Here is a 24,802-nt window from a genome sequence, read left to right as displayed (position 1 = left end):
CAGCAAGTCAGCACCTCAGGAGTAAATGTCAGTTGGCTTTTCATAGCCGATCATTAAGAGTATCTCTACCGCTCCTGCGGTCTCTAGAGAGTTGAAAACAGCAGGTCTGGGACAGGTAGCACGTCCGGTGAACAGGTCAGGTTTCCATAGCCGCAGGCAGAACAGTTGAAACTGGAGCAGCAGCACGGCCAGGTGGACTGGGGACAGCAAGGTGTCATCATGCCAGGTAGTCCTGAGGCATGGTCCTAGGGCCCAGGTCCTCCGAGAGAGAGAAAAAAAGAAAGAAAGAAAGAGTGAATTAGAGAGAGCATACTTAAATTCACACAGGACACCGGATAATACAGGTGAAATACTCCAGATATAACAGACTGACCCTAGCCCCCAGACACATAAACTACTGCAGCATAAATACTGGAGGCTGAGACAGGAGGGGTCAGGAGACACTGTGGCCCCATCCGATGATACCCCCGGACAGGGCCAAACAGGCAGGATATAACCCTAACCACTTTGTCAAAGCACAGCCCTCACACCACTAGAGGGATATCTTCAAACACCAACTTACCATCCTGAGACAAGGCAGAGTATAGCCCACAAAGATCTATGCCACGGCACAACACAAGGGTGAATGGGCAAGACAAAATATTGAAGTGCCTTTGAACGGGGGTATGGTAGTAGGTGCCAGGTGCACCGGTTTGTGTCAAGAACTGCAACCCTACTGGGTTTTTCCAGGCACAACAGTTTCCCTTGTGTATCAACACTGGTCCACCACCCAAATGACATCCAGCCAACTTGACACAACTGTGGGAAGCATTGGAGTCCCTGTGTAACGCTTTCAACACCTTTTAGACTCCATGCCGACGAAATAAGACTGTTCTGAGGGTAAACGTTTAGGAAGGTGTTCTTAATGTTTTGTACACTTAGTGTACACTACATGACCAAAAGTATGTGGACTCCTCCTCCTTGTCGAACATCTCATTCCAAAATAATGTGCATTAATATGGTGTGTGTTGACTGTGTTAAACTAGCCTCTCCTCCTTTTGTGTATTTACATTCCAGCAGTGGTCTATTTCATTAAGAGAGAGCTACCCTGTGTGTGTGTGTGTGCGTGTGTGTGTGTGTGTGTGTGTGTGTGTGTGTGTGTGTGTGTGTGTGTGTGTGTGTGTGTGTGTGTGTGTGTGTGTGTGTGTGTGTGTGTGTGTGTGTGCGTGAGCGTGAGCGTGAGCGAGAGAGCTCATCTCTAAACATTGACACAGCAAATGTGTCAGTCCCTTTCTGTCTGGCTCCTGTGTTTCGTAGCATCAAGGCTGTCTGCACCAGGCTGCTTAAAGGGCCTCGGGCGCGAGTGGAATAAGAAATGAAAGGAGAGCGAGAAAGAGACCGTGAAACTAGAATACAGAAGGGAGAAATGTAAAACAGACATGTCTGTCGAGTCCAGACTCTCCGGCATAGCGGAGGTCAGGGGCAGTGGTGAAGTCTGAAATGAAACACACAGACAGACATGCTAATGCTCGACCAGAACGGCCCTGCTGAGATCTTCAGGGACATTTTTACTTGCAGGTTAGAGATGTCAAATTGGGTTTAGCCACCGCCAAAGTACAACAAATAGTTTACGTTCTATTACCATTTCCAACTTTTTAAAACTGAAATAAAACTTTTGAAATCAGCTAAAGTTTTCACTCTGTCACAAATCAACATAGAAGAAGAAACTATATCCCAATTCTTTGTTTATATAATATATTATACTATTTTCTCAAATAAGCCTCTTGTCCTTGCTCTCATCCCCATCTCACTGCACCTTGTGGATGTACTGTAGATCACTGGGATCCAGTTCACTGCACCTTGTGGATGTACTGTAGATCACTGGGATCCAGTTCACTGCACCTTGTGGATGTACTGTAGATCACTGGGATCCAGTTCACTGCATCTTGTGGATGTACTGTAGATCACTGGGATCCAGTTCACTGCACCTTGTGGATGTACTGTAGATCACTGGGATCCAGTTCACTGCACCTTGTGGATGTACTGTAGATCACTGGGATCCAGTTCACTGCACCTTGTGGATGTACTGTAGATCACTGGGATCCAGTTCTGGCTCTTCAAATCAAATCAAATCAAATGTTATTTGTCACATGCGCCGAATACACCTTAGAGTGAAGTGCCTACTTACAAGCCCTTAACCTGTCTAGGATCAGCGTGGCGCTAGCGGCACTCCCCCCCCCCCCCCCACTGAAAAACCAGTGCCGCGAAATTCAAAAAAAATATTTTTTTAAAATATTTAACTTTCACACATTAAAGTCCAATACAGCTAATGAAAGACACAGATCTTATGAATCCAGTCAACATTTCCGATTTTTAAAATGTTTTACAGGGAAGACACAATATGTAAAGATGTACATCTATTACCTAAAAACACATTAGCATAATCCACCATCTTTTATTTGTCCACCAACACCAGTAGCCATCACCAATTCGGCTAAACTAAGATATTTATAGCCCCTAACCAACAAAAAAACTCATTAGATGACAGTCTGATAACATATTTATGGTATGGGATAGGTTTTGTTAGAAAAAAGTGCATATTTCAGGTATATGGCATAGTTTACAATTGCACCCACCATCACAAATGGACTAGAATAATTACAATGAGCAACGTGTTTACCTAACTACTAATCATCAAACATTTCGTAAAAATACACAGCATACACGAATCGAAAGACACAGATCCTGTGAATACAGACAATATTTCAGATTTTCTAAGTGTCTTACAGCGAAAACACAATAAATCGTTATATTAGCTTAGCACATAGCAATTAGCAGCCCAGCATTGATTCTAGCCAAAGTGAGCGATAAAAGTCAACATCGCCAAAAGATATTAATTTTTTCACTAACCTTCTCAGAATTCTTCCGATGACACTCCTGTAACATCACATTACAACATGCATATACAGTTTGATCGAAAATGTTTATATTTAGCCACCAAAATCATGGTTAGACAATGTGAAATGTAGACAAGCTGGTAAAGAAAACGTCCTTGCGCCACTTAGACAGTGATCTACTCTTATACATAAATACTCATAAACGTGACTAAAAAATATAGGGTGGACAGGGATTGATAGACAATTTAATTCTTAATACAATTGCGTTATTACATTTTTTAATTTATCCTTACTTTTCAATACAGTTTGCGCCAAGCGAAGCTACGTCAAAAAACATGGCGTCCTAAGCCACTAAAATGTTTCGACAGAAACACGATTTATCATAATAAAAATGTCCTACCTTGAGCTGTTCTTCCATCAGTATCTTGGGCAAAGGATCCTTTCTTGGGAGAAATCGTCTTTTGGTGGAAAGCTGTCCTCTTGCCATGTGGAAATGTCAACTACGTTCGGGATGAACTGAAAAGCGTGCCCAACTTTTCACATCGTTGCAAAAATAAATGTCCCAAAATCGCACTAAACGGATATAAATTGCTATAAAACGCTTTAAATTAACTACTTTGTGATGTTTGTAACTCCTATAACGAGTGAAAAGATGACCGGAGAAATATAACAGGCTAAACTAACGCTTGGAACAGGAGAGGGTCGGTGTCTTCCACGCGCGTTACGCAGCAAGAAAAGACTTGCTAGCTAAAGGTTTTTTTCATTTGTAGGGCCTGTGAACGAGCAATCGAGCCCGTTGGAATCGTCATCACGTAAAGGCATCCAGGGGAAGACGTAAGAAGTGTCCGTATAGTCATAGCAACGACAGTGCCCGTTTAAATGACTTCAGAAAAGTGGCCAACGTTTCTCAAATCTGACTCCATGTCAGGGAAATTGCTGTAGAATGGGCTCTGTTCCACTTAGAGACAAAATTTCAACTCCTATAGAAACTATAGACTGTTTTCTATCCAATAATAATAATAATATGCATATTGTACGATCAAGGATTTTGTGGGAAGCCGTTTAAAAAATTAGCCACATTAGCATAAATAGTCTAAACAGCGCCCCCATCCCCAACAGGTTAACCAACAATGCATTTTAAGAAAAATAAGTGTTCAGTAAAAAATAGATAAGTAAAAAATATACTCATGTGTAAAAGTTTTGCATATCCCAACTCCCCACGAGACACCCTGGGAGAGTGGGGTCACGGCCAGGGTCTGTCGTTATCAACAGTGACCCTGGAGCAATTAGGGTTAAGTGCCTTGCTCAAGGGCACATCAACTGATGTTTCACCTTGTCGGCTTGGGGATTCGAACTAGCAACCTTTCAGTTACTGGTCCAATGCTGTAACATGTATTGCAATAGGATGCCATTTGGTCACAGCCATGGAAAACCAGTATACTTTAGAGGCTCATACATAGCCCCATGATATTTTCCTGACTGTGTGACTTAACTTAGACTCAGAATGTCTCCAGGTCAGGAAGAACGTAGGGTCCTACCCGTGCACCATGGCTTTAGGTCTGGCAGTAAAGACACAAGTGGTGGCTACTGCTACACTATCATTTTAACGTATATATATAGTTTGTAAGCCAATGCTTCATTAGGTATCAATCAGATCAGACAGCTGTAAACCCGGTGGAATGAGTCATTCTGATACATCAAAATAGCAGGTCTGTAGGCTACTGGTGGTAATGGTTGGGTGTCCCAAGGTCTACACCTTTTTTTCTCGTGTATGTTATTGAGGGCTGGCCCCTGAGAGAGAGAGAGTTTATGTGGGTGTGAGAGAGAGAGAGAGAGAGAGAGGCAGAGAGAGAGAGAGACATAGAGAGAGAGGCAGAGAGAGACAGAGAGAGAGAGAGGCAGAGAGAGAGAGAGAGAGAGGCAGAGGCAGAGAGAGGCAGAGAGAGAGAGACAGAGAGGCGCAGAGAGAGAGAGAGGCAGAGAGAGAGAGACAGAGAGAGACAGAGAGAGGCAGAGAGAGATTTGTGCGTGTGTGTCCACGGTAGATGGAAGAACATGCAGTAGTGCTCCAGTGCTGTAACTAGTCCACTTTAGTCGGCTCATTTTCACCCTGTAAGGTGTGTGCATGCATGCTCATAATATGTGTGGGTATGTGTGTGTGTGCTGGTGTGCAGTTTTTGCATGTGTGTGTATATGTCTGGAGTGCATCTTATAAGTTCATACAATTTGAAGTATTTCCATTAACAAGTTCATTACAGTTTTCACAACATAACACAGCCTGTTTATGACTGCAATCCTAGGATTCATTTCTGTGAACACAGTGAATACACCCCAGTACTGCATCTCAACTGGGTTTCATTACCAGAAGTGCTCAATTGCGTCATTATTTATACGATATAACAGGATTTGATTCCTGTGAATTTCAGATTATGATATGGATGTGTTGATATAGCTTTACATTAATGTCAACTGGGGATTATCCTGGAAAACAACTCCAATTGGTTCTGTGTTCAATCAGCTGCTTGCTTTATTAGATACAATGTCCTGTATTCAGTAACAACCAGTAGTTATCAGGCCCAATACCTCAGAATAACTGTGTGTGTGTGTGTGTGTGTGTGTGTGTGTGTGTGTGTGTGTGTGTGTGTGTGTGTGTGTGTGTGTGTGTGTGTGTGTGTGTGTGTGTGTGCGGTGTGTGTGTGTGTGTGTGTGTGTGTGTGTGTGTGTGTGTGTGTGTGTGTGTGTGTGCGGTGTGTGTGTGCGGTGTGTGTGTGCGGTGTGTGTGTGTGTGTGTGTGTGTGTGTGTGTCTGTGTGTGTGTGTGCGGTTTGTGTGTGCGCTGCGTGTGCACGTGTGTGTGAGCAAACAGATACATTAAGATATAACACACTCTCGAGTGATGACGTCATCCTGTATGGCTGACTGGATGACTGATTTGGTTGTAAAATCACTCTGACACTCCTTTGTTGCTGTGATATAATCACAGAGTAGACCGCTTTTTAAACATTTCTGCATGCCACTAATATCACATTTGTTCTGTCTCCATTCCAGAATGGAAAAATGGATTGGGCATATAGTGTCGATCATAAATTGGTGCCAATACATTTTGTTCTGTTGATAACTCTCCTACTGCAATGCTTGTGATAATCTTAAAGTACTAGATAGTACATATGGAGTCGGTTTCTTGAATATAGATGAAGAGTAATCCTGGACTAAAAAGCATTCTCCAAGGAGAATCTCCATTCAAAGTGCATTTTAGTCTAGGATTAGGCTTAGTCTGAGTCCAGGAAACCGGCCCAAATTACATAGACTAGTACATGTATTACATACAGTACCTAATCTATTTGGCTATCTACAGTCTAAACACACTGCTTATTTAGGATACATTTTTCATCACGCAATATATCTGATATAAACAGGTTTATTGTGGATGTTTTAGGAAATGTATTCTCTTGTCCAGCATTTACTCTCTTGTCCATCATTGGGAAGAAATGATCTGAAGTATTCATGCATACTGTTACTCTTTCTGATTTTGGTGTCAGTGTAGCAGATTTGGTGAGCTAGTTAGCTTTGATCGCTAGCATCCATCGTGCTGTGACATTACAGTGACTTCACTCCCCATGACAGCTGCAGTCAACTGTTGGTCATGGAGTGGCAGGCTTGACTCTTGGGTTCCAGTCCCAAATCAACCCCTAAACCCTACACCCTAGATCTCTGAGAGGATTTGACATGTGTAAGTAATATAGAAGTAGCTGCATCTTGTCCTCTGATAGAGTAGGTGGAAATTTCACCATATTACTTATACTAATCAAATCCTCTCAGATCTCCACAAGTGAATAGGGTGTAGGTTTTAGGGGTCGATTTGGGATCGGGCCTTGTTCTGTCGGCTAGTACAGTTGACTTGAGTAGTAAAGTGTTATCATGCAGGGGGCCCCGGGTCCGTGTCCCGGGTCAGGAGGACAGGTACAGAGCGCCAGCACCTCTTTTAGGGAAAAATGTGAAATGTTGACCACACTTTTAATAATGGTTATAGTAAAAGCATTTCTTAATTGAAAGATGTATTTTCAGACAGGGATAGTGTGAAATGAGAAACAGAGTGAGGGAGATGGACCAGGATTCATACCTATGCTGGGGTTGTATATGTGCTGTGTATATGTGCTGCAGGCGGTGTTACCCACTAGAACAGGATTCATACCTATGCTGGGGTTGTATATGTGCTGCAGGCGGTGTTACCCACTAGACCAGGATTCATACTTATGCTGGGGTTGTATATGTGCTGCAGGCGGCTTTACCCACTAGACCAAGATTCATACCTATGCTGGGGTTGTATATGTGCTGCAGGCGGTGTTACCCACTAGACCAGGATTCATACCTATGCTGGGGTTGTATATGTGCTGCAGGCGGTGTTACCCATTAGACCAGGATTCATACCTATGCTGGGGTTGTATATGTGCTGCAGGTGGTGTTACCCACTAGAACAGGATTCATACCTATGCTGGGGTTGTATATGTGCTGCAGGCGGTGTTACCCACTAGAACAGGATTCATACCTATGCTGGGGTTATATATGTGCTGCAGGCGGCTTTACCCACTAGAACAGGATTCATACCTATGCTGGGGTTGTATATGTGCTGCAGGCGGTGTTACCCACTAGACCAGGATTCATACCTATGCTGGGGTTGTATATGTGCTGCAGGCGGTGTTACCCACTAGAACAGGATTCATACCTATGCTGGGGTTGTATATGTGCTGCAGGCGGTGTTACCCACTAGAACAGGATTCATACCTATGCTGGGGTTGTATATGTGCTGCAGGCGGTGTTACCCACTAGAACAGGATTCATACCCATGCTGGGGTTATATATGTGCTGCAGGCGGCTTTACCCACTAGAACAGGATTCATACCCATGCTGGGGTTATATATGTGCTGCAGGCGGCTTTACCCACTAGAACATGATTCATACCCATGCTGAGGTTATATATGTGCTGCAGGCGGCGTTAGGGAGGTCATACACACTACTGAGCCTCATTTTGACTTGTTTTAAGGACATTACATCAAAGTTGGATCAGCCTGTAGTGTGGTTTTCCACTTTAATTTTGAGTGTGACTCCAAATCCAGACCTCCATGGGTTGATAAATTTGATTTCCATTGATCATTTTTGTGTGATTTTGTAGTCAGCACATTCAACTATGTAAAGAAAAAAGTATTTAATAAGAATTTCATTCATTCAGATCTAGGATGTGTTATTTTAGTGTTCCCTTTATTTTTTTGAGCAGTGTATATGTGCTGCAGGTGGCGTTACCCACTAGAACAGGATTCATACCCATGCTGGGGTTATATATGTGCTGCAGGCGGCGTTACCCACTAGAACAGGATTAATACCCATGCTGGGGTTATATATGTGCTGCAGGCGGCGTTACCCACTAGAACAGGATTCATACCCATGCTGGGGTTATATATGTGCTGCAGGCGGCGTTACCCACTAGAACAGGATTAATACCCATGCTGGGGTTATATACTGTATGTGCTGAAGGCGGTGTTACCCACTAGAACAGGATTCATACCTATGCTGGGGTTATATTTGTGCTGCAGGCGGCGTTACCCATTAGACCACGATTCATACCCATGCTGGGGTTATATATGTGCTGCAGGTGGCGTTACCCATTAGAACAGGATTCATACCCATGCTGGGGTTATATATGTGCTGCAGGTGGCGTTACCCACTAGAACAGGATTAATACCTATGCTGGGGTTATATATGTGCTGCAGGCGGCGTTACCCATTAGACTACGATTCATACCCATGCTGGGGTTATATATGTGCTGCAGGTGGCGTTACCCACTAGAACAGGATTCATACCCATGCTGGGGTTATATACTGTATGTGCTGCAGGTGGCGTTACCCACTAGAACAGGATTCATACCCATGCTGGGGTTATATACTGTATGTGCTGAAGGCGGTGTTACCCAGTAGACCAGGATTCATACCCATGCTGGAGTTATATACTGTATGTGCTGAAGGCGGTGTTACCCACTAGAACAGGATTCATACCCATGTTGGGGTTATATACTGTATGTGCTGCAGGTGGCGTTACCCACTAGAACAGGATTCATACCCATGCTGGGGTTATATACTGTATGTGCTGCGGGTGGCGTTACCCACTAGAACAGGATTCATACCCATGCTGGGGTTATATACTGTATGTGCTGCAGGCGGCGTTACCAACTAGAACAGGATTCATACCCATGCTGGGGTTATATACTGTCTGTGCTGCAGGCGGCGTTACCCACTAGAACAGGATTCATACCCATGCTGGGGTTATATACTGTATGTGATGAAGGCGGCGTTACCCACTAGAACAGGATTCATACCCATGCTGGGGTTATATACTGTATGTGCTGAAGGCGGTGTTACCCAGTAGACCAGGATTCATACCCATGCTGGGGTTATATACTGTATGTGCTGCAGGCGGCGTTACAAACTAGAACAGGATTCATACCCATGCTGAGGTTATATACTATGTGCTGCAGGCGGCGTTACCCACTAGACCAGCCTCAAGCACTTAGCACAAGCATTTCTATTACATAAAGATTTTCTGTTTACATTACATAATATGTATTACACGTGGTGACATAACGGGCCTTAAATATGCATAATAAGTGTACTGTTGAGGTTTTATGTAAGAGGTTTTATGTTGACCATACTATCTCAGGACTGCTAACACTCCAGCACATACTCCTATACTATCCCAGGACTGCTAACACTCCAGCACATACTCCTATACTATCTCAGGACTGCTAACACTCCAGCACATACTCCTATACTATCCCAGGACTGCTAACACTCCAGCACATACTCCTATACTATCCCAGGACTGCTAACACTCCAGCACATACTCCTATACTATCTCAGGACTGCTAACACTCCAGCACATACTCCTATACTATCCCAGGACTGCTAACACTCCAGCACATACTCCTATACTATCTCAGGACTGCTAACACTCCAGCACATACTCCTATACTATCCCAGGACTGCTAACACTCCAGCACATACTCCTATACTATCCCAGGACTGCTAACACTCCAGCACATACTCCTAAATGATACTATCCTAGGACTGCTAACACTCCAGCACATACTCCTAAATGATACTATCCTAGGACTGCTAACACTCCAGCACATACTCCTAAATGATACTATCCCAGGACTGCTAACACTCCAGCACATACTCCTAAATGATACTATCCTAGGACTGCTAACACTCCAGCACATACTCCTAAATGATACTATCCTAGGACTGCTAACACTCCAGCACATACTCCTAAATGATACTATCCCAGGGCTGCTAACACTCCAGTACATACTCCTAAATGATACTATCCCAGGACTGCTAACACTCCAGCAAATACTCCTAAATGATACTATCCCAGGGTTGCTAACACTCCAGCACATACTCCTAAATGATACTATCCTAGGACTGCTAACACTCCAGCACATACTCCTAAATGATACTATCTCAGGACTGCTAACACTCCAGCAAATACTCCTAAATGATACTATCCCAGGACTGCTAACACTCCAGCACATACTCCTATACTATCCCAGGACTGCTAACACTCCAGCACATACTCCTAAATTATACTATCCCAGGACTGCTAACACTCCAGCACATACTCCTATACTATCCCAGGACTGCTAACACTCCAGCACATACTCCTAAATGATACTATCCTAGGACTGCTAACACTCCAGCACATACCTCTCAATGATCTGTCTAACTATGCAGTCAAGAATGGAACAACAGCACAGTGAGCAAAGCAATATGTTTGGCCCGTTTGAGTAAGTCGAATGCATTTCCAGTGATTTTTCAGGACAGAAGAATACTTTCTAGCTAACAACAATTGTTTTGTGTTTCTGTGCCTCTGTGTGCGTGTGTGTGTGTTTGTGTGTATGTACTCCTCTGTGAGTGTGTTATGTGTATACATGTGTGTGCGTGTGTATACATGTGTGTGCATGTGTATACATGTGCTTGCGTGTGTACGTACATATGTTAGAGTGCATTTGTGCATGCATGGGTGTGCTTTTGCATGGTCATGCGTGTAAAATGACAGGCAATTGCATTTGAGAATGGTTGGTTAAAATACTGCTTCAGAGAGGCTGTGATAAATTGGGTCAGTATTACAAATGTCCCAGGTATGAGAAAGAGAGAGAGAAAGAGCGCAAGAGAGAGAGAAACATCTGGTTGAAAGAAAGAGAAATAGGACAGGAGGGAGGGAAATAAATCTGTGTTTATGGCATGAGTCTTTTACAAGTGAGTATGGTCTCCACAGCGGTCTCCACATTCTGGTTTCACTCTGGTCTAATTACTGTATTAACTCAGATCCAGTCACGTCAGACCAGTGATTACTGTATTAACTCAGATCCAGTCACGTCAGACCAGTGATTACTGTATTATCTCAGATCCAGTCACGTCAGAACAGTGATTACTGTATTATCTCAGATCCAGTCACGTCAGACCAGTAATTACTGTATTAACTCAGATCCAGTCACGTCAGACCAGTGATTACTGTATTAACTCAGATCCAGTCACGTCAGACCAGTGATTACTGTATTAACTCAGATCCAGTTACGTCAGACCAGTGATTACTGTATTATCTCAGATCCAGTCACGTCAGACCAGTGATTACTGTATTAACTCAGATCCAGTCACGTCAGACCAGTGATTACTGTATTAACTCAGATCCAGTCGTGTCAGACCAGTAATTACTGTATTAACTCAGATCCAGTCACGTCAGACCAGTGATTACTGTATTATCTCAGATCCAGTCACGTCAGACCAGTGATTACTGTATTAACTCAGATCCAGTCACGTCAGACCAGTAATTACTGTATTAACTCAGATCCAGTCACGTCAGACCAGTGATTACTGTATTATCTCAGATCCAGTCACGTCAGACCAGTGATTACTGTATTAACTCACATCCAGTCACGTCAGACCAGTGATTACTGTATTATCTCAGATCCAGTCACGTCTGACCAGTGATTACTGTATTATCTCAGATCCAGTCACGTCAGAGCAGTGATTACTGTATTAACTCAGATCCAGTTACGTCAGACCAGTGATTACTGTATTATCTCAGATCCAGTCACGTCAGAACAGTGATTACTGTATTATCTCAGATCCAGTCACGTCAGACCAGTAATTACTGTATTAACTCAGATCCAGTCACGTCAGACCAGTGATTACTGTATTAACTCAGATCCAGTCACGTCAGACCAGTGATTACTGTATTAACTCAGATCCAGTTACGTCAGACCAGTGATTACTGTATTATCTCAGATCCAGTCACGTCTGAGCAGTGATTACTGTCTTTCCTTTTTTAGTCACTGAGCAAATCTCAGGTCTGCTGAGCGCAAACTTAAACGTTGTCCGGCGAGCGTCTACTCTGAACACTGAGGCTGTACCCGCTTTAAGTTCATTTTAACAGTGGTCAAGTAGGCTACTGTGGCTATTTGATCATAATGTAGGCCTACCAGAATGGCCTGACATCAAAAACAATGGAGAAAATGAATTCCATAACATTTTAACATGGAAATAGCTGTTCTATTGTTCAGCCTACAGTAGCATCCAATGTGTGGTGTTCAATGTAGGCCTACATTCCATGAAACGCTTGATAAAAACATGTAGGGATTGACATTAGCCTGTTTATCCACTTGTCCTTCAGACAAGGAGGTGACTGAAAATGTTTTTGTTTTGCAAGAAACCACTTTACAAAATAAAACATTAAATTCCTCATTATTCCCATGCCATTATAACAGAGAATCAGACAAATTATGCTACCCCCTGCCTATTGGATACTTAGCTTTTTCAAGCCCGTATCAAAATACAACACTGTCCCTTTAAGACAAAAAAAAGCCCTTTACCTGACTCGCTTTATAAAGATGTCTAGAAATGCACACATTTTGTGCTCTTGTAAGAAGTAATCACTCTCCCATTGCTGACTACAAATGATCTATAACTGGGGTAAGAACTCACAAACTAGCAAAGGATATGAACACATGTACAAATGTGCACTCGTTGCTACATGTAGCTCTTGCTTTGATCTCAAAACAAACGAATCTACTCACCACTGCTCATGCTGTCAACACAGTCCAGTTCAAAGTGAGAGGCACATATTCATATATGGCAATAGTCTATTTGCATATAGGTCCTACTGCAGCTCTGATTGGTTATGGCGCACTGGTCTGTGTAGAGTACAGGCCTAAGTCGTGCCTGTCAGTGTAATAGAATCCTACTCCAATGCAATATTTTGCATAGTTAGTTTTGTTTCGGTATGTTGCATTGAAAGTGGCTAATATTGCTTTCAATCGATCACAATTCCCACAGTAAAGGGAAACGTTGATAGTGTTAACTAACAGGTAAACTAGAAAGTTGAGTTAAGTTCAATCTTGTGATTCTCTGCGCTGGCTGATATTTATTCTGCGCAGCAGTCCCGGGGAGGGAACATCGGTCCTAGTCTCACCCAGTCTCACTCTATTCACTCTCTCTCCTCCGTTAGGTATTGCCTATCTGGGAGGGGCGTGCAGCTCCAAGAGGAAGTGTGTTCTGGCCGAGGACAACGGACTCAACCTGGCCTTCACCATAGCCCACGAGCTGGGACACAAGTACGTCTGTCTGTCTGAAGGAGCACTTGTCTATCCTGAGCAAAAGCAGTGAATTGTCAAGTTTTTCCTAGGTAGAGATCTAGGATGCCCTCCCCCAACTTTAACAATAACCATTAGTGGGGGAAATGCCAAGCTGATCCAAGATCAGCATCTAGGGGAAACTTCACCCTCCTCAGTTTAACAATGGAAGGCATCGTTTCTTCAGACTCCGTATTGATTTGCAGAAAGTTTCAGCCTCTTTTTAAGTGTTTTTGTACTGGACAACTTCACAGTTTGAGGTATAATGTATCCATGGGCACAACTCTTTGTATCTCTCTATATCCATAGTTAAGATAAAAAATACAAGAGCAGTTTTAGAGTTTCATAAATAGATAATTCCATGTGAATGAACCACTATTATCATCATTATTGTGGATTTCTTTCCTAAGTGAAAGTGTAATTACATAGTTTTTGACAGTAGCCATTATAGGGAGTACTGTAAGGTTCTGTTCCCAGGCACTTCAGTCTTTGACTGCCTCCCAAATGGCACCCCATTCCCTATATAGTGCATTAACGTTGACCAGAGCCCTATGGGACCATTTGGGGATAGGCTGCCATTTGGGATGCAGTCTTTCTCTGCTATAATCAGTTGCATTGTTCCTTCTTCTCTAGCCACACAGACTTGAGTTCAGCGTCATCATTTCTTCCCTCAAGACAGGATAGCACAGTATGTGTGTGTGTGTGCGTGTGAGTGTGTGTGTGTGTATTACTCGAATAAAGCCCTCATTGATAGAGCGGTGACAGGGAGCCAACACCAAAATGCCAGAGTATATTAACGTTAGCAACAGCTTTGTGGCTTTGCCAGGCCCAGAAGGATTTATCACACTTTTCATCAGGCAGTATATCTGTGCAGCCATGCTGAGGGTGCAAGGACCCCAGGTTTAATGTCTGAGAGAGGTAATGAACTGGCATGGAGCACGTCCCACTGGCGCCCAAATAAACACATACACACACCCAAGCCGCATGCACAAACAGGCGACACACACACACGCCTGCATGCACATACACACACACACATGTAAGCATTATACAAATACAGACACAGAGATGCACAAGACATTCACACACACACAGAGACACACACACACAAGAGAGGCGAAGAGAGGTAACGAGCTGGCCTGAAGCACGCCCAACTGGTGCACGTACCGGGGGTGCAGTTAAGGAACAAGTACCACACAGGGTACACACACCCTCTCACACACAACTACAGTCATGCATGTGCACAAAACACTCACACACACACATATACGCAAATACACTGTACCTTGACAAGGCTCCATTGTCCAGATTGTGTGAAACACATTAATTAGAGAGAATTGGGTTTAAGTGCCCCACTCTGTATTTTCACATAAAAGATTGTAAGCTCAGGTTGGCATGATGGCAGTGTGTGTGTGTGTGTGTGTGTGTGTGTGTGTGTGTGTGTGTGTGTGTGTGTGTGTGTGTGTGTGTGTGTGTGTGTGTGTGTGTGTGTGTGTGTGTGTGTGTGTGTGTGTGTGTGTGTGTGTGTGTGTGTGTGTGTGTGTGTGTGTGTGTGTGCTGCTATCATGTTCCTGTCCTTGACATTGTTCCAATTGTTCAGTGTTGCATCTTTCCTTCCTTTCTACCTGGTAATCTGATCCAAACTACTATATGATGTCTTATTACACAGCACTGCTGTTTCCAATCCAGTTTGGTCTTCAGTGACCCTGCACTTAGTCAACAAACGTCAGCTAATGATTTTGGTCATTCATACTGCAGTGAGCTAAATCAGGGTCACACAGAGTGTTTCTGGGTAGTCTTTGAAACACAAGTATACACCTCACACACATGGTAATGGACTTAAACAAAGAAGACACCTGTACCATGTCAGATATAGAGTTGAAATATATGTTGAGTTTGCATCCCAATTTTACACTTTATAAACATCACAGATGACTGAAATATAACAAAACCGTTTGATATAGAAACACCGGATTTTCTACTTTAAAAAAATAAATATTTATGAATAATGAAATTATAAAAAATATTAATAACATTCCACCCATGTGGCCACAAGAGGCGATTTGGTCATAAACTGCAGGAAATGGCTACAAAAAAACATAAAACAATAAGTTGTAAAATACTGAACTACCACTTTAAGGAAGGTAGGAAGAGAATATATGAATAATAACATAAATTCTCAACATTCAAGGAAACAGTAAAACAAGGGTGAGAAACAGGAAACATGATGATTTATGTTGGTCACGGTTGTTTTGCTTTCAAACCTTTCACATGTGATTCATTATGAATACATTGTTTAATAAAGACAGATCTAACATGAGAAATTAATCTCCAACCATTATGCTAGATCCTCATCGAATTAGCCATGAAATCTATACTTTTACTGGGTTTAAGTGTGTACTGTGTACTCACCTTCCTTTTACTATGTCGTTGCTTTGTATTCACTGTTACACAGTAGCTCTTCCAGATGTTCGCATCCTCACAGAGCCAGTGGATATTGATTTGCTCGTCTCTGTTACTCCTCTTCATGTAAGTGAGTCGGTGGATGAGGTGCGTTCTTATCAAGCACTTATCACTCCTAGTGGAAATCAATGTCTAATCCACAGCCCTTGAAGAACTGATTCAATTTGTTGTTTGTCTGTACCACTTTGGGGTGGATTCCTGGACAAAGATGAGGCCTAGCTGGACTAAAAAGAAAACTCATTGGATAATTTCAATTGAAAATGCTTTTTAGTTTAAGAAGTCTAAGAGGCGGTACATATGTTCTATGTGTGCTATTTCTATGCTTCCCGTTTTTTAAGTTTCATTTTTGCGTCTTTTACTTTAGGTTTCGTACACCAGCTTCAAACAGGTGAAAATACAATCTTTTTGGTAATGGAAATATTTATTTCACAGCGGTTTAGATGGTACAAGGATTCTCTACACTATACCCACTTGAGAATTTTAGCAACCAGGAAATGGCGGAGGATTTCTGCATAGTGCACCTTTAAAACCTTTGACCAATAAACACTTCACTTTTTAATCTCCAAGACTTTATACAGTTCACTCCTGGGTCAACCAATTGTGCTATTTTGTTATTTTTTTGTGTGTTTTGTGTAACTTATTTTTTATCTTATTTTGTACATAATGTTGCTGCTACTGTCTCTTATGACCGAAAATAACTTCTGGACATCAGAAAAGCAATTACTCACCTCGGACTGGAAGAAACTTTTTCCTTTAACTAGTCCGACGAGAAGGATATCCTACCTTCACTGGAACAGGCCCAGATCCACGTATTTTGCGTGAAGAAAAGATGCCGGAAAAGGGGACACGAGCGAGTAAACTCCCAATGCCTTCCATTCTTCTTGCTAACGTGCAGTCATTGGAAAATACAATTGATGACCTACTATTAAGATTATCCTACCAACGGGACATTAAAAACTGAAACATCTTATGTTTCACCGAGACGTGGTTGAATGAAGTTACGGGCAACATAGAGCTGGTGGGATTTTCCATGCACCGGCAAAACAGAGACGCTACCTCTGGTAGGACGAGGGGTGAGGGTGTGTGTCTTTATGTCAATAACAGCTGGTGCGCGATGTATAATATTAAAGAAGTCTCGAGGTATTGCTCGCCTGAGGTAGAGTACCTTATGATAAGCTGCGAACCACATTATCTACCAAGAGAATTCTAATCTGTATTATTCGTAGCCGTCTATTTACCAACACAAAACAAGCTGGCACTAAGACCGTTCTCAACCAACTCTATAAGGCCATAAGCAAAGAAGAAAATGCTCACCCAGAAGTGGCGCTCCTAGTGGCCGGGGAGTATAATGCAGGCAAACTTAAATCAGTTTTACCACATTTTTACCAGCATGTCACATGTGCAACCAGGGGGGGAAAAAATCTTAGACCACCTTTACTCCACACACAGAGATGCATACAAAGCTCTCCCCCGCCCTCCATTTGGCAAATCTGACCATAATTATATCCTGATGATTCCTGCTTACAAGCAATAACTAAAGCAGGAAGTACCAGTGACTCGCTCAATACGGAAGTGGTCAGATGACGCAGATGCTATACTACAGGACTGTTTTGCTATCACAGACTGGAATATGTTCTGGGATTCATCCAATGGCATTGAGGAATACACCACCTCGGTCATAGGCTTCATCAATAAGTGCATCGATGACGTCGTTCCCACAGTGACTGTACGTACATATCCCAACCAGAAGCCACGGATTACAGGCAACATCCGCATCAGTTTCCAAGGAGCGGGAGACTAATCCGGACGCTTATAAGATATCCCGCTATGCCCTCAGACAAACCATCAAACAAGCAAAGCGTCAATACAGGATTAAGATTGAATCCTACTACACCGGCTCTGATGCTCGTCGGATGTGGCAGAACTTGAAAACTATTATGGACTACAAAGGGAAACCCAGACGCGAGCCGCCTAGTGACGCGAGCCTACCAGACGAGCTAAATGGCTTTTATGCTCGCTTCGAGGCAAGCAACATTGACGCATGCACGAGAGCACCAGCTGTTCTGGATGACTGTGTGATAACGCTCTTGGTAGCCGACGTGAACAAAATCTTTAAACAGGTCATCATTTACAAAGCCGCTGGGCCAGACGGATTACTAGGACGTGGAATCAAAGCATGCATGCTTGACTGACATTTTCAACCTCGCCCTGATCGAGTCTGTAACACCTATATGTTTCAAGCAGACCACCATAGTCCCTGTGCCCAAGGAAGCGAAGGTAACCTACCTAAATGATTACCGCCCCATGGCACTCACGTCAGTAGCCATGAAGTGCTTTGCAAGGCTGGTCATGGCTCACATCAACAGCATCCTCCCGGACACCCTAGACTCACTCCAATTCGCATACCGCCCCAACAGATCCACAGATGACGTAATCTCAATCGCACTCCACACTGCTCTTTCTCACCTGGACAAAAGGAACACCTATGTGAGATAGCTGTTCATTGACTACAGCTCAGCGTTCAACCCCATAGTGCCCAAGAAGCTCATCACTAAGCTAAGGACTCTGGGACAAAACACCTCCCTCTGCAACTGGATCCTGGACTTCCTGACGGGCAGGTCCCAGGTGATAAGAGTAGGCAACAACGCGTTTGCCACGCTGATCCTTAGGGATCGCAACATCCGGTGAAATTGGAGGGCGCGCAATTCAAATAAATAATCGTAATATTAAACATTCATGAACATACAAGTATCTTATATCATTTAAAAGATGAAATTCTTGTTAATCTAACTGCGTTGTCCGATTTACAATAGGCTTTACAGCGAGAGCACAACATGCAACATGAGCACAGCACAGGCTTCATAAAATCCCAAATAGCGATTAAATAAATCACTTACTTTTGAAAATCTTCCTCTGTTTGCAATCCCAAGGGTCCCAGCTACAACATGAATGGTCGTTTTAATAAAATCCTTCTTTATATCCCAAAAATTTGTGCAGACAAAGGAGTCCAAAAAGCTACTGCTAAATTTTGTTCAAACAAGTCAAACTATGTCTCTATCCAATCCTCAGGTATCCTAAAATGTAAATGAATATAATAACTATAATATTTCGTACTACATGTACAGATTACCTCAACTAGCCTGCACCCCCGCACACTGACTCGGTACCGGTGCCCCTGTATGTAGCCTCGTTATTGTTATTCTTATTGTGTTACTTTTTATTTTATCCTACTTGGTAAATATTTTCTTCAGCACAGGTGGCAAGTAAAGTTTGATTTTATTTTTTGTTTAGGGTATACAACATTTTTAAAACGTTTTGCAACAGTTAACAAAAATTAGTCCAGGTAGTTTCTCCCTGTTTCCGTGCAATTTCTTCAGTTTTGTGCCTAATGAACACAACCCCCGTGTTTGCTTTCCCTGTTGTAAATGTGTGCACTAAACCAGAGCCTACAGAGATCTGGAAAAATTCTAAATTAACATATTTGGGAACAACGTCTGTGCATTGGGAGTCCAGTCATTCCACTCAATGGTTTTGTTCGTTTCTGAGGCGCTACTGGGATTTCAGGCCGGGTTTGTTGTTTTTCATTTGCAAAATGTAGGTCATGGCTTTAGAGGAAACACACGCATGCACGCACACACACACACACACACACACACACACACACACACACACACACACACACGCACACAGATCCTTACTGTGGTATAGCTGTACACTAGATATTCTTTCCTGTTGAAGTTTCCCTGAGGCCCTGACCTTAGCCAATGAATATGTAACAGGTGTGTTAGGATGGGCTGAAGTTGTGTAGAGGTATTTAAACGTGTTCAGAGTATGTTATACTGTCTGTTGCAAGAGTGTATGTTGTGTCTTTAGTTATGTGTTGCAGAGATAGATACAAAGGGCCAAGGGGGATACCTAGTCAGTTGTACAACTGAATGCATTCAACTGAAATTTGTTTTCCGCATTTAAAGGTGTGTATGTGTGTACACGTTGTACTATACTTGTGAGTATCAAAAGTCCTCACAAGAATACTAAACCAACAAAAAATTCAAAGAAGTGAGATCATTTTTCCGGTCCTCACTTGTAAAAAGGCAATTTTTTGCCTTAGGGGTTAGGTTTAGGCTAAGTTTTAAGAGGGTTTCTGTTTGTGCTGGTGACAAACGTTAAGCCTATTGCAACTTTCTGTTGTGTCTGTATATAGCAAGTCAGAGAGGAGAATATGGGAAACATTGGGCGGGTATTCGCCTGAAGGATCCATGAAATCAAATCAAATTAAATCACATTTTATTGGTTGCATACACATATTTATGTAGCTTGTTTCGTATAGTATCCACAGATTGTGAGCTAAAGATGAAAACCTTTCCTACGAGCATTATTATATTATCTATTGACTAACTATGGCGTTCCAACTCGCCCAACACTGTTATTTGTAAGGTTAATTTTAAATGCATGTTGTGATTTTTTAATCGTTCCTGAACCTGTGACCAGAAACAAGCTACATAGGAGCAATACCAGAATAAATTGTCTATTGATTCTGTCTCTTTGTAGCAAAATCTACAGAGCTGAGATTGTTTAATGCCCATATACTGTATATAGCATTATGTTGGTGGCAAGAGTTTTATATAATAACTTACATTTAAAAACTCTAAGTGTTGAATCCAGTATAGTTTTTTGTACCAGTTCATAAACCATGTGTCATGGAATTGGTACATCGAAAATCTCCTTCCATTTATTTTGCAACCTGTATGCAGCTGTCAGCATTTTTGTCCTCAAATGAAACTGGTATATTTTTCTATTTATGCCAGTTCCTTTAAGCCAATTTATGTCTTTAATATATGGCAGGCAAACAAGTTCCCTACCTTCTCCCTTTTCTTGCCTCCTCCATTTTTGTGGTTGTACTGCATCCAGTTGGTTGTAAGTTTGGATTGAGCAGATATTCCCATATATTTCTGATAGCTGCATATGTGACATAACTCCTCAGTTTCTATTCATAATATCATTAATAAATATAATACAATAAAATTGTAAAAAGTTCATAAAGAATGTTTTTTTTTTAATTAATCAGTATATTCGAGTTTATCCATAATGTTTGTTGTAATATTTGGTAATTTTTTTTCTGGAGGTTAAAACTGAATTTGAAACCAGCTTTGTATGTTTTTGTTTAAGAAAGGGTGATACTTTAAACAAAATTTCATTTTCATTTAGTCGGAAATGAGAAGTTGTGATCTGTATAGGCAAAAAGGCAATTTTTGAATAAAGTTTGAGCCTTAATAATCTACTGGAGATCCATTTTGGGTTTAAGTATAATTTATGTATGAGTGAAGCTTTTAGTGAGAGGTTTAAAGCTTTAATATTTAATAATTTTTGCCCCCCAAACTCATATTCATTATATAAATAGGCACATTTAATTTTGTCTGGCTTAGCATTCCAAATAAAGTGTAATATTTTTTGTTCATATGATTTAAAAAACGAGTCATCTGGAGTAGGCAGCGCCATTAGTAAGTAAGTAAAACGTGAAACGACCAAAGAGTTAATCAATGTGATTTTTCCATAAATAGACAAGTATGTTTGTAGTGCGTTTGTTTCAGTTGTGTAGAGGTTTTGTTTGAGGCGTGTCAAGAAGGTGTGGCTGGTTTCTCCTATATTAGGGTTAGGCTTAGGGGTTAGGGAAAATATGATTTTAAATGTGAATCAATTGCTGGTCCTCACAAAAATTGTAAGATATACCTGTGTGTGTGTGTGTGTGTGTGTGTGTGTGTGTGTGTGTGTGTGTGTGTGTGTGTGTGTGTGTGTGTGTGGTGTGTGGTGTGTGGTGTGTGTGTGTGTGTGTGTGTGTGCCTGAGAGACATGAGCATATACCAGTAGTGTATGAGTAAATAATGGTGTGTGTGTGTGTGTGTGTGTCTATATGGTACATAATGATGTGTGTGTGTATGTCTATATGGTATATAATGGTGTGTGTGTGTGTGTCTTTATGGTATAAAATGGTGTGTATGTGTCTATATGGTATATAATGGTGTGTGTAAATATGGTATATACTGGTGTGTGTCTGTATGGTATGTAATGGTGTGTGTGTGTATATATGGTATTTAAGAGGGAGGGGTGTGTGTATGGTATATAATGGTGGTGTGTGTCTATATGGTATATAATGGTGTGTGTGTGTCTATATGGTATATAATGGTGTGTGTGTGTGTCTATATGGTATATAATGGTGGTGTGTGTCTATATGGTATATCATGGTGTGTGCCTATATGGTATATAATGGTATGTGTCTATATTGTATATCATGGTGTGTGTGTGTGTCTATATGGCATATAATGGTGTGTGTTTGTCTATATGGGATATAATGGTGTGTGTGTGTGTGTGTGTGTGTGTGTGTGTGTGTGTGTGTGTGTGTGTGTGTGTGTGTGTGTGTGTGTGTGTGTGTGTGTGTGTGTGTGGTGTGTGTGTGTCTATATGGTATATAATGGTGTGTTTGTGTGTCTATGGTATATAATGGTGTGTGTGTGTGTGTGTGTGTGATTCTCTCTCCAGCATAGGGATGAGCCACGATGACGACCATGCTACCTGTACAGGCCACTCCCACATCATGTCTGGCGAATGGGTGAAGGGCCGTAACCCCAGCGACCTATCATGGTCCCCCTGCAGCCGTGACGACCTGGAGAAGTTCCTCAGGTGAGACACACACACACAAACACACACAATGACTCACACAGACACACTCTCTAGGTTACTAAGTGGAGCATAGCAATATTATGAGAGTGGAAAATGTGCCTCAGTTCACTGGCCTAAAGGGTCCAGTTTTCCACTTTCAGAATGGACACATACACTGACACACGCGCACGTTCACACACACACAATATATCCCTCCGCCCAACTCACTTCCTTGAATAAATGACCTCTAGTTTCCTTCCAGCCATTATGTTATTGACTTTGACAAGGTCTTTGTAACCAGTCACTCACAGTGATGGAACTTACTGTGTTCCAGCCCTTACTGCTGTCAGGCAGTTTAATCAAGTTGAATGGCGTCTCCTACTCAATGCATTCATCACAACTCTACAAGATGGCATCGGCTTTCATCTATGGGCTGCTGTTGCCTAGAAGCTATTACCATAGCGATGGCTTGATTTATATTGCAAACAATGGATCTGATTGACTGTGACTGGAGCATGGACTACAAATGTAGTTTGTTGGCTGTCTGGCGCTCTGAAATCACTCCCTTGACATTGGACCATGATTATATGTAACAGAAGTGTTAATGTTCACACTGTTAGTGCTGGGGTGGAACAAAAGCCTGTACATACTGCTTCCCTCCAGGACCAGAGTTGCCCAACCCTCTTTTTAGCAGACCTGTGTGGTGAAAGGTGAATGTTGAGGTTCGGTCAAAAGAAGCTTTTCCCATGCACACATTGCAGGCATCAATATAACATTTCTGGATTTCTCTTTTCCTATACCACAATGTCATCAAAAGCACATATTCCCGAGCCAAGGCACAGACAGTCTCCGTGCTGGATCCATAGTGTATGTTCCTCTAGGTTTGTGTCCCAAATGGCAACCTATTCCCTATATAGTGCACTACTTTTGACAAGAACCCATAGGGTCAAATTTTTTGGTCTATGTTTTCTGGATTATGTATGGTAGTGTGGACGTGTTTAAATATTCTAGGGTTAGATTTAGGGTTAGGAGCTAGGGTCAGATTTAGATTTAGGGCTAGGAGCTAGGGTTAGATTTAGGAGCTAAGGTTAGTTGTGTGTGTGCGTTTGTGTGTGTGCGTGTGTGTGTGTGTGCGTGTGCATGTTTGTGTGTGTACTCTACTGGATACATTCTCTGCTGTGTGTTCTCTATGTATCTTTAAGATAAAGACTCTCTGGTGAATCCCAGGGCTTTGTGCTCTAGAGACAGATACTGGTCTGAAATACAGTCACACACAGGGGACCGTCATACAATACTACATTACAATGGTAACCAGGGTTGAGGTCATCATTTAGTCAGTGTGTAACTTGAAAAACCATCCAACTACAGTCTATCCCTGCTAGGACATACTGTCAACTCTGCTCTTTATATGTCCTTTTGTGTGTGTGTGTGTGTGTGTGTGTGTGTGTGTGTGTGTGTGTGTGTGTGTGTGTGTGTGTGTGTGTGTGTGTGTGTGTGTGTGTGTGTGTGTGTGTGTGTGTGTGTGTGTGTGTGTGTGTGTGTGTGTGTGCATGCGCTGGTGCGTGTGACAGGTCCAAAGCCAGCAGCTGTCTGCTCCACACAGACCCCAGAAGCCGCTACCAGGTCCGCCTGCCACCCAAGCTGCCAGGCATGCACTACAGTGCAGACGAACAGTGTCAGATCCTCTTTGGAACCAACGCCACCTTCTGCAATGATATGGAGGTACACACACATGTGCGTATGCACACACCACACACACACACACACACACACACACACACACACACACACACACACACACACACACACACACCACACACCGATCTATTGACAGTAGCTGTGTAGTAGTCGTGTGTTTAGAGCTAGTGTAGTGTGGACTCTATCAAATCAGATTGTATTGGTGGCGTACACAGATCAGGGCCATGATGTAATGAAGGTGTGCCGATGGGGTCATGATGAGCAGAGATGATGGGTTGTGAAAGAGACTGTCAGTCCACTGTGATGTAATACTGTTCCTCCTCTGGGCTGTTCTCCTCTTTCCTGCTGTCTGCCTAATTGATTTACCAACTCACACACTCCTTTTTGATCTCTCCTCCTCCTTCTCATTCCCTCTCTATCCCGGGGCATCC

General features: G+C 42.4%; 1 protein-coding gene across 2 annotated transcripts in view; it reads left to right on the top strand.

Moving 5' to 3' along the window:
- The first annotated feature begins 13,253 nt into the window (after nucleotides 1-13,253).
- LOC129843730 (A disintegrin and metalloproteinase with thrombospondin motifs 17-like) overlaps nucleotides 13,254-24,802 on the top strand; it is a 40,402-nt gene continuing 28,853 nt past the window's right edge. The window contains exons 1-3 of one of the 2 annotated variants that reach the window (XM_055912311.1): nucleotides 13,254-13,538; nucleotides 22,554-22,694; nucleotides 24,245-24,395. In XM_055912311.1, the coding sequence (XP_055768286.1) occupies nucleotides 22,561-22,694; nucleotides 24,245-24,395 (285 nt within the window). In that variant the 5' untranslated portion in view covers nucleotides 13,254-13,538; nucleotides 22,554-22,560. The remainder of the gene's footprint in view (nucleotides 13,539-22,553; nucleotides 22,695-24,244; nucleotides 24,396-24,802) is intronic. The other variant, XM_055912312.1, reaches the window with a different exon arrangement.

The sequence above is a fragment of the Salvelinus fontinalis genome, unplaced genomic scaffold, assembly GCF_029448725.1.
Source record: "Salvelinus fontinalis isolate EN_2023a unplaced genomic scaffold, ASM2944872v1 scaffold_0156, whole genome shotgun sequence".
NCBI lineage: Eukaryota > Metazoa > Chordata > Actinopteri > Salmoniformes > Salmonidae > Salvelinus > Salvelinus fontinalis.
This window is presented reverse-complemented; position numbering and strand designations above follow the sequence as displayed.